This window comes from Xiphias gladius, chromosome 6 (genome assembly GCF_016859285.1).
Source record: "Xiphias gladius isolate SHS-SW01 ecotype Sanya breed wild chromosome 6, ASM1685928v1, whole genome shotgun sequence".
Taxonomy (NCBI): Eukaryota; Metazoa; Chordata; class Actinopteri; order Istiophoriformes; family Xiphiidae; genus Xiphias; species Xiphias gladius.
In genome coordinates this window covers 4,199,922-4,213,258 of record NC_053405.1, presented here as the reverse complement: position 1 = coordinate 4,213,258, position 13,337 = coordinate 4,199,922, and the positions used below count along the sequence as shown (strand labels likewise).

The 13,337-nt window shown below is 41.4% G+C and overlaps 1 protein-coding gene across 1 annotated transcript; it reads left to right on the top strand.

Annotated features, from left to right (window-relative positions):
* Nucleotides 1–10,110: 10,110 nt before the first annotated feature.
* Nucleotides 10,111–12,378, top strand: rgs16 (regulator of G protein signaling 16). Its single transcript, XM_040127780.1, has 5 exons — nt 10,111–10,530; nt 10,813–10,896; nt 11,010–11,071; nt 11,237–11,403; nt 11,590–12,378. The coding sequence occupies exons 1-5, from the start codon at nt 10,487–10,489 to the stop codon at nt 11,803–11,805; spliced, it is 573 nt and encodes a 190-aa protein (XP_039983714.1). The 5' UTR covers nt 10,111–10,486; the 3' UTR covers nt 11,806–12,378.
* The last annotated feature ends 959 nt before the right edge of the window (nt 12,379–13,337 follow it).

Genomic DNA, 13,337 nt, shown 5'->3' with positions numbered 1-13,337 from the left:
AGAGGAGACAGCAGCACAGTGCTGAGAGGAAACGAGATACCGGCGTGCTTTCTACCACTGGGTTATCGTTTAATGAGAGCACGTGGTCGTACACAAAAAACCAGCTGTTCGTCTGTCCGAGGAGCGCTGCTGTATGTCTGGAAGGTAAATACAAGGTAGACGTGAGGCTACGATTGTATATACCACATACTAATCTTTACAGTGCAGTGAGTATACATCAACGCACTTATATGTCCACTATTGGATGTCAGTCAAATTATGACTTTGGACTGCCACTGCAAATTAAACTTCACAAAGTGCAGTTATTTTTTTTAAAATTTGTTTCCTTTATTTATTTATTTATTTTTATTATCTTTGATACGCGAATTCCCGGTTATTTTTCATTTTTCTTTAGTTACGATTTTCTTCGGTTTTGGCATCGTAATTATAATCCACTCCTGTAAAGAAGTTTTTTTTTAAAAAGGAAAAATAAAGAAAACTTGGACTGTTGAACAGATTTAAGGCCTCCTTCATTTTGCCCTCACTGTTCAACCAACCTTACAGGATGACTATGGGCATCTTATCCAGCGAAACATCGAAAGAAAGGAGTGAGAACCCCAACTTCAACAGGGAATCAAAATAATAAGACAGTAGAGTCCTAGTTGGCAATTTTTCATACAGTAATCTCTGATATTAAGTAGTGCAAAAACACCATAGTAATGATCACCAGCAATGAAAAACAGAAAAAAGTAGTTCACAGATTATCACTGTGAGTGTCAGGACAGTTTGCATATTGTAGGCTCAACCGACTGCTGTCTAAACAGCCCCCTGGGAGCAGTTACGGATCCTGGTGTTGCCGAAGGGGGCGCACACTCCAATGGTTATTGTTTAACGGCCACAGCCAGCATCTGGCTGGGCCGGCGGCAGGCTGCTCCTCTCCATCCCCAGAGGACGATCAGACAGATGAGCAACCCGAGGGTCGTACCCGCACACTGCCAGACGAAAAAACTACCGCTTCACAAATGTCCGAGAGGCTTGGGAAAAAGTCACAACTGTCCAAGCACAAATTCAGGCACTTTTCGTTCAGATTGGGAATGTAAGACTGTATCTGAGCACTTATAAAATATAATACTTACTATCCCAACCCAAACTGTCATAAATCTTTATATCTTTCAAAATGTTTTTAACCTGAGTGCCAAGGTTCTGTTAAATTCTGATAAACTTGGCCATTATTTCATTCTAGTCCAGATCACGAAGTCCCCTAACCTCACAGTGCCAGACCACATCTTGCGAGCTCATCTTCTAAAATGGGATTTCAGCAAACATTCAGGTCTTTGCTACACGTAAGCCGAGGCTGCATAATTACAGCATCATTATAAAGACACATTATTATGAAAACATTTCTAACAGGAAAGAGCCCTGCCATCATTTTACCTTCAAATATATGCACCGGAAACACATGTCTACAATTGGAGGTCCGTTAACAATCCAGGCAAACAATGACTGGGTCTCATATAAAAGTGCTGCTGTGTTATGACGTCACGTTCCCAGGAATGATGGCAATTAAATAATGTGCTTTTGTCTTTCGTGTCGACTAATAACAGCACGTTTATAGAACTGCATGGCCTATTTACATTTTAGAGTAATAGTCTGACATCTTGGAAAATGCGCTTATACCCTTTCTTGCTGAGGGTAAGATGAGAAGATCAATACCACTCTCATATCTGTACGGTAGACATGAAGCGATCGCCCACAGTTTAGTGTAAATACTTAAACCGGCTAGCCTGGCTGTGATTGAAGATAACGAAATCCACCCTCCTGCACCTCTAAAGCTCTCAATTAAACGTTTGATCTTGTTTTGTTTTCATCTGTACAAAATTTCAGTGGACAGCTATTGAGAAATTTTTTAAAATGTATCACGACAGCTTCCGCTTTCTCCACATTTAAAAAGCGACGGTAAAGACCATCATGGCCTGTCTTAATCCAGCTCACCCAAGGCCATGAGAACATTGATTAGAGCGAGAAATTGCGGGATGGCTTGGTAAGTCTACATGTACTAAAATACCATAAAATATCAAATGAAATTATTTATACATGCCGTAATCTACCATTTTCCACAGGCTTGATTTTTGGTGTCATTCGTCAGTGACCCTATACTTGTAATGATCAAGGTCATAAACACCCAGATAACTAAACTTTGATAAAGCTTATAACCCTGTTATTCCAGATTGATCTAGTGATCTGATAAAGTGTGAAATTAAACATATTATGCGCCCAAAATACTGCAGTAGACTAAAGCCATTCATTAATCAAGGCTGACCAACGTGCATTATTCTTAAAGTAAATGTTGTACACGCATCAGAACCAAAATAAGATAGTTTTTATCAACCCCTTTTGTTTGGATTCTCATTTAAATCATTTATTTTTTATTTTGGGCAAGAACTTTCCAGCAATTCATCTTTCTCTTTCAACGTTTCCATTCACTCATTCATTTCAACAGGTTTTCAGCTGTCCCATTCCGCTCTCCACTGAGTCACTGCTCTGAAGGACCTTCAGGAGGAAACAAAAAAAAACAAACAAGCCAATGTAATGCCGAGAACCGTTACAGGCACTTCCTGTGGCAATGACCTGAGAGTAGGATGCTGGGGTTTTTTCTATTTTTTTTCTATTTCACCACCTCCCCTCCAACACATACAGGCCATGAGCACAAACAAAGAGGTTCGAATATGATTGCTTCTGCTGTGTTTTCATCACTTCCTCAGGCATCAAGTCACACCAAGGCCACTGGGAAGCTTGTCCACATTTGTCTCCATTTAGTTTTTATTGACTGCAAAGTGATGTTGCACACCAGTAGCCTCGCAGTACGGTGGAGGTTCACACATAAGACAACTCGTTCTGTTAACTCCTGTGTCATCTGAACCTGCTGCTCAGCATGTTTGCTCTGGAGCCTAATGTGTGCGCTCTGTGTTGTGGAAGTGATTAGCAATCGGCATCACAAAGCATAGCAAATTTAACAGCTGGTTAATGCTTCGTGAGGAAACAAAGGAGCGCAGCCTCCTTGTTGGAGCATGCGGAGAGCTGAATTGTCCTTCAGAGGACAATTTGTTTTTTTAGTTGTGTACTCATCATCAACAGAAACACAAGGCGCAAGATGTTCATACTGTTTGGATCTACAGCAAAACTAGTATTTACTAAGACAGTACAATTTGAAACCGTCAGTGCCTGCAGGCTTTTATGAAAAGTTTGTAGCCGTGACCCAGTTTCTCTGAGTATCAAAAATATCCACGCTAGAAACCTCTCAAACCACTACTGCCGTATGATCCACTTGTCTGCTTTCTGCACTTTGCTCGGGATGTTCCAAATGTTCATATTTATGCCAAGTACGTCTAAAAGTGCAACTTCTGTTTGTAGCTAACAGCCCTAGCTGCCGGTCACGAAAGACAAACAGCTAACCAACAGCTAACCAAGCTAGCTAACAGAAACTGTCAGCGATTATGTCTGGAATATACAAAGGCATGTACAAAACAGGTAACTGTAAAAAGAAGTTTTGTTTTTGTTTTTTTTTCTTTTGCTGCGACTCTTGGATACAACTGGAACTTGATAACTTTTGTAAATTCAAGCTTTAAGCTGTGTAGTTGGGGACAAGAGGGAGAGACAGACTGACTCAATGACCATCAGTTGCATCAGCCACTTTCAGCCTGTGTGGATAGTGACGGCTCCAAGGGCTCTTTTACCAGGGAAGGATCATATGAGATGGAGGACCAACTGTCCCTTATTAGTTTGAAGCTCTGGTCGGGTCTGTGCTTCCTGGGCCGGAGGCTGGAGCTGGCCTTGTAGACATCGAGTCCATGGAGGTTCCAGAGAAAACAAGTGGATAAACGGTACTCCTCAGCTTAAATGATGATAGAGTAATTGGTCACTTACGGCCCTTTTAAATTCAGTTCAACTCCAAAAAATATTTTGGTATTATCTAACCTGGCAACGGTCACTATTTTGTCCATCAAAAGTGGGTTAGCCAGCTTTCTGCATTTTATGTGGTCCAACCATAGTCGAGGGGAGTCAGCAAATAAAACCTTGTAGTCTCACAGAATTCAATTTAATGACCTGTTAACTCCATGGAGACGCATACAAGGTTGTTTTGAGCAGCAAAAGCGTTTTTTGCACACAAATGTGTATTGCTGGAAAAATCACCTGAAGTAACACAATACGCCTGATTATGTGTACAATGAAAAATCACAAAATTAAGTCCTTGAGAGCATTTCTTTTGAGCAATCCATTTCCCATGTGATACAGGTATGGTGCTAATGGGGGTAGTTTCTAATACTGGTTCCAAAACTGCTGTGGTGATCATTTAACACAGATATGAGGACTTCCCTCAGGTCCTTGGCCTACTTTCTATGCTAATGGAAAGCTCTCAACCTCAGAAGGAACGACGGCTAATAACAGATTGCTGTCAGGGAGTAATTGACCATCAAATAATTTACCATTATTGCCTGTTGGTCTTTTTTGTCCCGGGCTGCTCTGTTTCCAAGGCAGGGGTGAAAGTGAGGTAGTGAGGACCTAATCTGATTTATATGTCATTTTCTCTTTGGTGACAATACACATATCCCCCAAAGAGAGGATGATCCCAATCCCGCCCTGTCAACTTCGCAGCAGAACCCGGATGGCGGTGAGCCGTAAAAGAAGCACGCTGAGTTGAAGATGAGCTTTTTCTCCGTCACAGCTGAGCCCAAATGAAACTGAAAGGTCTTCATCAGGCTCGAGATTGACAGCCTAAGATGAAAAAGGCATCCAATTTCAGGCAATGTGAGGTAAAAGGGCTTAGTCCGAAGGCAAATAATATGAATAGGATTGTGGTTTCAGGTAAAGCAAGGCCCTGAAACATAGGTGTCCTAAACTGGCCTTAGCCTTGATCCTGTCCCAGAGGTGATAAAGCAAGCCAGGAGTGAGATGTGACCTTTCAGGTAAATGTCACTTCGGGTTTATCAGGATTGCCCGACGATGCTCTTCGACTGCCATTATTCAAACTTCTAACTTGACACATTCAAGATAAATTGTGTTTGTTTGTTTTTTCTCTGTTCTCACATAAAGGCCATTTTGAAAATCATTTTTGAAATTATTCTATCAAATACAATGATAAGATAGTTCATGCAATGTTTACTCAATAAGCCAATTATTTATTTTCATTAATTCATAAATGACACATTATAAACTATCCAGTTGGCATTGGGTTGAAACAATTCCAAGGAAAACCACTTGTTGAAGAGGCCAGCCTCAAGAATGTTCCAGAGTCGATTGTTGAAACCATAAATTTTCTGACTCTGTCTATATTTGTCTCTTCTGGTTTTAGGACACAGATATGAGTCCCTGAATTCGATTGATTTACGGTGGTTTTTGATCCATTTGTGCGTGAAAGACAACCACATCTTGGAAAAAACTTCTGAATGTGGGCTTTGTTGCCAAGGATATGAGGCCATCTTATCTGTAGAGCCAGAGTGCATTGTTGTAAGGGGGCAAATCGCCTGAGAGCCTCCTCCGATCATGACCGGGTGAAAATGTGAACACGAGATGCTGCTATTATCGCTCACCCACTGACTGGCTTTTTGTGAATTCATCATATAGCGAACACCAGATGCTGTTGTTTATCGTGCACCCGTTGAGTAACTCTGTTTGTAAATGAAGACTTTAAAACCAGTTTTAATGTTGTGGCTGAATGGTGTGTATGTATATATATATATATATATATATATATATACACATATATTAGTATACTGAGAAATACTGAGAGCATCACAGTTCATCAGACATAGTGTCTGTTAGTGTGAACATTTATACCTATAGGTAAATTACTCCATACACTCTAAGGAGAATACGGTAGAGTACATCAGTGTAACAAATGCATTACCTTCCAAAGGCAGCAATTACTAACACTAGACGATAGCTGATCAGACAATGAGAGTCTCTGTTGCTTAGATCTCAGATAAGGATTTAAACTCAGCAGTTTTTCTGAGAAGTAAAATGTTGAAGCCTTCTCGCTTAAAGTGATTTAAGTTTTACAACAGTATAATAGAAATAGTATAACCAAACACCATGTTCTGATGTAAGCTGTTAATCAGCCACCAGTTTGACAAATTTGATGAGTGTGTCTGTATGTGTGTGTGTGTGTGTGTTTTGCGTCAGCCAGCTCCAAGGACAGTGAATCCCCAGCTTCCAGAAAAGCACTGCCCTCAACGATGTTATGCAGGATTTTTTTTTTTTTCGCCTTCACTCTTTTATTCTCTCGTTTCCGGTTGTCTGATAGAAATGCAGAAGTGTGCTGACATCACTGTATGAGTGTATGAGTAGGTGAGTGAATGGCCAGGTTCCCCCAGGCGTCTCAGGCAAACCTTTTGTTCTTTCCTCGCAACAAATGGTGCAATTATGTCCGCCCCAGCACAATGGACCCAGAAAGGTTAGGTAATCCCTTTACAGTTGTCCTTCTTCCCAGCCAGAGCCATCCACTTTACATTAGCTGACTAAACCTAATCAATGCTGCCTAGTCTTTGTACACTGTGAGCTCTCTTTCTAAATGCTCGTGTATCACAGGCAGTGCCCTTTGTGTCACGGTCTGTTCCTCACCTTCCCCTCGGCCCCCGTCTTCGGCCGCCTCTCATTTCTCCCAGGCCATGTGTTCTCCCCAGACCTGCCGTTCTCCTTCCACCCACCGGATGTCCCCGGTCTTTCCTCCCTGTTCCCATTCACCTGCCTGCCCGGCCCATCCACACGCCTGTCTCCACTCATCATCAGCCCTGCGGTCACCTGAGCTCTCCCCACCTGCAGCTCATTCTGTAATCAGCCTTACACCGTATATATAGAAGGTCATTTGCTTTGTTCCTAGTTAGATTGTCTCTCTCTGTTCCTTATTGTTTCCCTGTATATCTGCTACCTGTGGTTTCGGGTCCTGTTGTCCGTATCGATCTGTCTGCTGTGAACCTGATTTCTTTCAATAAAAGCAGCTTCCCTACGTCAGCCTGACTTTGTGTCGGTTTTTGGGGTCCTCCTGATCTGTGCTGTTATCGGCAAACCTTGACTCTCTGCACCGCTGCCTTTTTAGCCTGGGGATATCCTTGGTCTGGACTAAATTCTCTTGAGGCTAATTTGTCAGTCCAAATTTTGTCAATGCCTTCTAAAATGCCCCATGTCACTATCTGATTCCAAAAGTGACTAATAAGGATGTTTTATGATCTTCCACCTCTGTGGTTAAGGTCTGGGTAAGCTTTGGCAACTGAACATCTTGATTGAAGGTTAGGAAAAGATCATGATGATTAAAGGAAAAGACTACTGACTGTTGGTACGAGATAGGATGTGAATGGCGGTCTACGTCCAGTGCTCTAACAACATTATTCGCCTTGCACTTTTGAATCTTTTAAATCTGAGAGGACACCATCATCACTCGCACAACAGCAAAAGGGCGTTTGTCAGGAAAACACAGGTTGTTTTTAAGGCACTCAAGCAAATGAACAAAGCCGTCACTTTTCTGGTTATCTAATTGACCCCCGCTTCTTTCAAAGATCAGTCTGACGATATTCTATACTTGTCCTTTTTTTAACAGCAAATCCCAGGAAAAGACCAACATTAACAATGAATTGATCTGACTAACAAGCTTTGCCTGTGTCTCCAAAGCCTTGATACAGCTTATTCCTCTGTCCTTTAGAGCTCCATTGCTATAAAACCATAAAAACACATCAGTGGGTCACACTATTGCACTGGGTGACACGTTCCGTTTTTACAATGAACATGGACACTGTAGTTTACGTGATTGAGTCCCACATACACCATCTTGCCGCTGTAAATATCCATTGGCGCATCAAATCCGCTACTGAAGCATCTGTAACATAAACAGAATTTACACCTGTTTGCTGAAATCTACAGTGTTTAGTTGTTTAACCAATATAATTTAGATTATGTCTTTTACATGTGTCTACTGATACATTTTCAGTGGCAACCAGTGGGCTTAGGGCTGAGAGTCACAGGCAGGCTGAGAAAGTCGGGGAGTATTAACACATTGTTGGTTTTGGTCTTTTCATGGGATTTTTTGACAATAACAAAATATGGAATATTGGTAATCTTGTCCTTTTTTTAAAAGACTGGTTTGTCTGTCTGCCGCTCAGTGCTTAGCAGGTAGTGTAAAGTACGTCTTTTGGTTTTTTTTTGTTTTTTTCTTTTTAAAGCTTTTTCTCTGAAAACGTCTGCCTGCTGTGGCCCCGAAATTCTATCAGAGCGCTGAGAGTGAACCAAAACTGTAAAGTTGCAAGCTGAGCAGCTAAATATAGCTAAACTTTCCCGTTATCCCAATGTTTTCACATTTCATTTGATACATCCGTATAGTAAAACTGTTGATAGCCACTTTTTAAGCAGTTTTTAAACAGTTCCTTTTTGTCTAGAATGATTTAATCTAGTGAATGAGCACTCCTTTCCTCGTGATCAAACCGGTCAACATAAATGTAAGTGCTTGCCTGTGTAATGTGCTGATCTTAGCTGTAGTGCACTAAGTTTTGGGTTATTGTATGCCACAGAAAGTGTTTTTTAAAATGACGTTACGTGTAAGCTACCAAACATTTTTAAAGCTTCGTGGGCTACGAGCTCTTTTTAGATTTTAGATTTGTGTTAACTAGTATAAGTGTGCTACTGTAAACGTAGTAAATGTGCAATAGAGGTCACCGATGATTGATTGCTTTTGTGTTATCAAGAATCCATTGGGATCCACTGTCAGATCGTAATTTTTTCTTTTTACGTCCTACACCAAGTTGCTGGTTCAATCTTAATATGTTGCATAAAAAATGCACTCTAATCATCTATCAACTGTCGATCAGAGAAGTAATTATTCCTTGTTTTTATACCAAAACATTTTCTCGGCATTGTACCCTCTGTCTATAAAGAGGGCAACATTTATGGACAAGTCATGCTGACTATCCATCTTTGTGTCATCAGTTCCTCGGTGAATCCGACTTCCTCCTTAGGAAGTGACTTAAATAACCAATTTCTTTGTTTCTTAGTAAAACCACTGACATTTTACAACAAACTTTTTTTTTATTAGGGGGGAGTAAAGATTCCATTACCAGAGCTAATTTCATCTATCACACAGCGCTGTTGGGTATCAATTCCTTGAAACACCCATGGCTATAGACTTGCGTAATGGGTCCAATACAATGTTTCCACTGTCATTTGGGAAATAGTGGCTTGAGGTCCTTAAATGCTCTAATTCCTGTATTGGTTCCGGTGGCTCAAGGTCTTGTTGTAGCATTGAAATTCAAAGAGGAAAACAACAAATTTACAAAACAGATATTATTATAAGTGATTGCATCTCTATTTAAATCAGCTAACTTCTCTATTTTGGGTATGTGAGCTCAAGGCCCCCGTAAAGCAGTGCAAGTAATGTGTTGGACTCTTTTTACCATTCTTCAGTCACGTATTGCCTTTTTGATTATCTAATGTCTCTTTAATCTGTATTATAAGACAAACAAATCCTAGATAAGCAACCTGCAGCTCGCCATATGGGAACTGGTCCCGCTTCAGCTTTATTGTGTTGAGCAGTTGGCTGTACATTCAGCCTGCTTACAGTAATTAAACAGAGTGAATACCACACATCCTTCCCATCATTCCCTGAAGTGAACACCTTTATAACAACCATAAAGACACTGAAGGGTGATTTGTGTTTACCACTAGAAGGGTGCTTTTATCAGCCTGCCTATTTCTTCAATTATGTCTTTGTGAAAGGCAGGACTGTGAACCAGGGACAAAAGAGCAACGGAGCTGCTGAGAAGCGATTTGACAACACAGGATGTTATTAGCAACAGAGGATGTTGTTATTAAGTTATCATCCATGCACTGACTGATTGAAATCATTTATACGGGAAAAGCTAATGAAGACGAGCTTTTTTTTTTTTTTTTTTTCTTACAGGTTGTAGCTCCATGATAAAACACAATTCTGAAGACACAAAAAGTGAGAGGTAAAAGCTGACTTCCCCGAGCCATCATGCACAACACTAAACATATACAGTATTCTCACACATACAGAGGATGGAGCTTTATGTTTTACTTTAGTGTGTGTGTGTGTGTGTGTGTGTGTGTGTGTGTGTGTGTGTGTGTGAACAAGTTTGAGGATGATAGATGAAAACAAAACACTAAAAGATTCACAGTTTTCAGGGACATGCAAGAAAAACATAGCATAGAACATCAGTGGCTTTTATCGTTTCACAGTAATTTCCCAGCCCCGTCCTTGCATATCCTCCCCCATTTTCTGACTTCATCATCTCCCTCCCTCACTTTTTCTCTCATTCTGCTGCGCTCTGTGATTGGCTGAGCGGGATGTTGACACGTCAGAGGCAGGGGAGGCAGGACCATTAAATCTCTGCTCCGGCTCTGTTCAGACACACAGACAGCCTCGCTCCCGACCGAGCCTTACCAAACGGATATTTAACCACCACGCGACCAAGACACCACCCCTCTCCAGCTCCAACCTGCTGCTATGTGTAAAGGACTAGCATCGCTGCCTACCTGCTGCTTGGAGAGGTACATGAAAGCTTCATGCAAACACTCACATGGCGGATGGATTACAGGATATGACAGTCCTGCTGCTTTATTTTTGTGAATCTGTGTGTGAGCATTTGAAAAGCTAGAGGAGGATATTAGTTTTATGTTACAGTTTTTAGTCTTTGCATTCAGTGTGAACTTATGCTATGCTGCATTTTACAGCAGTGTAAGTGCTTGTCAGTGAAAATGCATCCAAGGTCTTGTGAAAAAACGTACTTTTTATCTAACTTGGTTTCTTCTTTTTCTTTTTTTTTCTGACAGGGCCAAGGAACTGAAAGCAAGGCTGGGAAGCATTTTGCAAAAGCCCAATTGGAATCTATCCTGCTGCAAAATAGGGAAAAATAAGTAAGCATTACACGTACTGTACTGTATTTCACTGCCAATACATTTTACATTAACTGTGTGCATGATTTGAAATTCTAGGTTAAATCTAATCACACCTCACCTTTTTTTTTCAGGCCGACACTGGAGGAATGCCTCAAGTGGAAGGAGTCCTTTGAAAAACTCCTGTCCAGCAAATGTAAGTAAACCATTTGGATTTCTTGCATTTTTGACACATATGCAGACACACGCACAAAAAAATAAACCCTGCCAGTAAACATATTATACACACGTTTTCAGACACATGCTGCCCTGCGGGGACCATAGGCACCATAAGTAATCAGACTTCCCCCCTTTTCCTCAGATGGACTGTGTGCCTTCACAGCCTTCCTGGTATCTGAGTTTAGCGAGGAGAACATCGCGTTCTACTTTGCCTGCGAGGATTACAGGAGTACCAAGTCTCTTGCCAAACTACCCACTAAAGCCCAGAAGATCTACGAGGAATTCATCGGCAGCGATGCTCCCAGGGAGGTAAGAAAATCTCGAAAAAGGATCAATCTGAATTCTGAAAGTTAGACGATGAGGCCCGAAAAACACAATGTCTTTTGCACCAAAAAATTGATTTCCAGTTAACCGTCCATCTAGTTACTTTCCTCCTCAAAATACACCAAAAGAAAATCAGGCTAATTTGGTCCTTTCCTTTGTTCCTTTCTCTAGATTAACATCGACCACGAAACTCGTGACATCACCAAAGCCAACATGCTGGCCCCCTCACCTTCTTGCTTCGATATGGCCCAGCACAAGATCTACATGCTCATGGCCAAAGACTGCTACCCTCGCTTCCTACGCTCTCCAGCCTACAGGGATCTAGTGTGCCAAGCCAAACCGAGCACAAAGGCCACCAAGCAACCCAGGCAGGAGAAGACGGAATGAAGGCGAATCTCTTCGTGAGCCGACGATGGATTGCTAGTGGTCACCTTTTAACGGGTTGAGAAGGCGAGAGAGACGTGGCAGAAGAAGCTGCATCATGAAGCCGGGCGCTGAGGCAGACGCAGAGGTCGTCATGAGAGCAGCAGTGGATTCTGTAGACGCCGTCTCTTCGAAGATAAGGGAGGATGGGAGAAAAAAGGAAAATAGGGCAAAAGGTGGAGGTTGATGCCTTTTTTAAAGTGGACTGTCGGGTGAATGCAGATGAAGCTCGGAGAGCAAAGGCAAGAGACAGTGTAACAGACTGAGTGACAATCAAACAGGAGGGCAGGAGAAGTGGGAAATGCACTTTTCTTTGCCATTAGGCAAACTTTTGTGGTTGTGATGTGCAATGTCCACTGTTTGTGAACAGGCATGTAGGGTACTTTCTGAATTTGTATTTATTTGTCTGTAATAAATTTGTTGCATTTTTACCAAACAAAGATTAAAAACAATGTGCAATTTAATTTATATTATAATATTTATATCACTGTTGTCTTTTTTTACGTACCAGAAAATAAACTAAATCATTTGAGAAATAAAGGGTGAAAACAGGATAAAATATGTTGTCTTTTTATTGAATAACTTCACGGTTTAAAATTCATTTTGATGTTGGGGATATAAGAGGCGTTGCTGGGCAGAGCCACATACTTATGTGCAAGAGAGGAGCACTAACACAAAAAAACACATTTCAAAGCCACGACACTTTTAGCCCAGACCCTGCAGGAAGTATGTAATTTACCTTAGTGACAGTGATGAAGCATCACACAGATATAGATATCTATAGCTATATATCTTACTGTGTGTGTGTGTGTGTGTGTGTGTGTGTATATATTACAGTATATACACCATTAAGCCAAATCATTAAAACCGGTACCTGGTTTTAATGTTGTGGCCGATCGGTGTAGGGTCAGGTGAAGTTTGCATGTTCTTGTGCAAATACCCAGAGTCTGCATGTTTAATTATTCACTGTACCTGATATGAAAATGACAATGATGTATTTGTCCTCTATTATGAGAGGCATTCTGCGGCGGGTGTCACGCAGAACTGTTGTTCACCTAGGAAACTGTGTCATAAAGAACTCAGACAATCACGGCATCCGCCTGCCTTTGTCCCATATCATGTGAATAGGACAGCTTTCTGGCCAACAGGAAGCACAAGGAGGTGATGTGACAGCATTAACGTAATAGGAAGAGCAATAAAACTTTATTATTACCTTAGCAACTGTTTGCTCTAGCCATCAACTTCAGGTCATAAATGACAGCAAAGCTGCCACCAGGCCGGAGCATGACCACTGCCGCCTGCAAGGCGAGGATGTGGAAATGCATAACAGACGGATAAAACAAACACCTCAGCAGCCTGTAGTTAGGTAATAATGACATGGATTACAGCTGTACTGCTGGCTGTCTAATCTGCTCTCATTAAGATATTTAAATATCGCCGCTAAGATTGCTTTGGTAACGGCGCATTTCACCAGCAGGCAGAGTACACAATGTGGC

Bases quoted from the DNA above. Each gene is read 5' to 3' on its own strand.
- rgs16 (XM_040127780.1), top strand. From the start codon at position 10,487: ATGTGTAAAGGACTAGCATCGCTGCCTACCTGCTGCTTGGAGAG. The intron at 10,531-10,812 runs GTACATGAAAGC...TTTTTCTGACAG, and splicing joins CCTACCTGCTGCTTGGAGAG to GGCCAAGGAACTGAAAGCAA. The intron at 10,897-11,009 runs GTAAGCATTACA...TTTTTTTTTCAG, and splicing joins TGCAAAATAGGGAAAAATAA to GCCGACACTGGAGGAATGCC.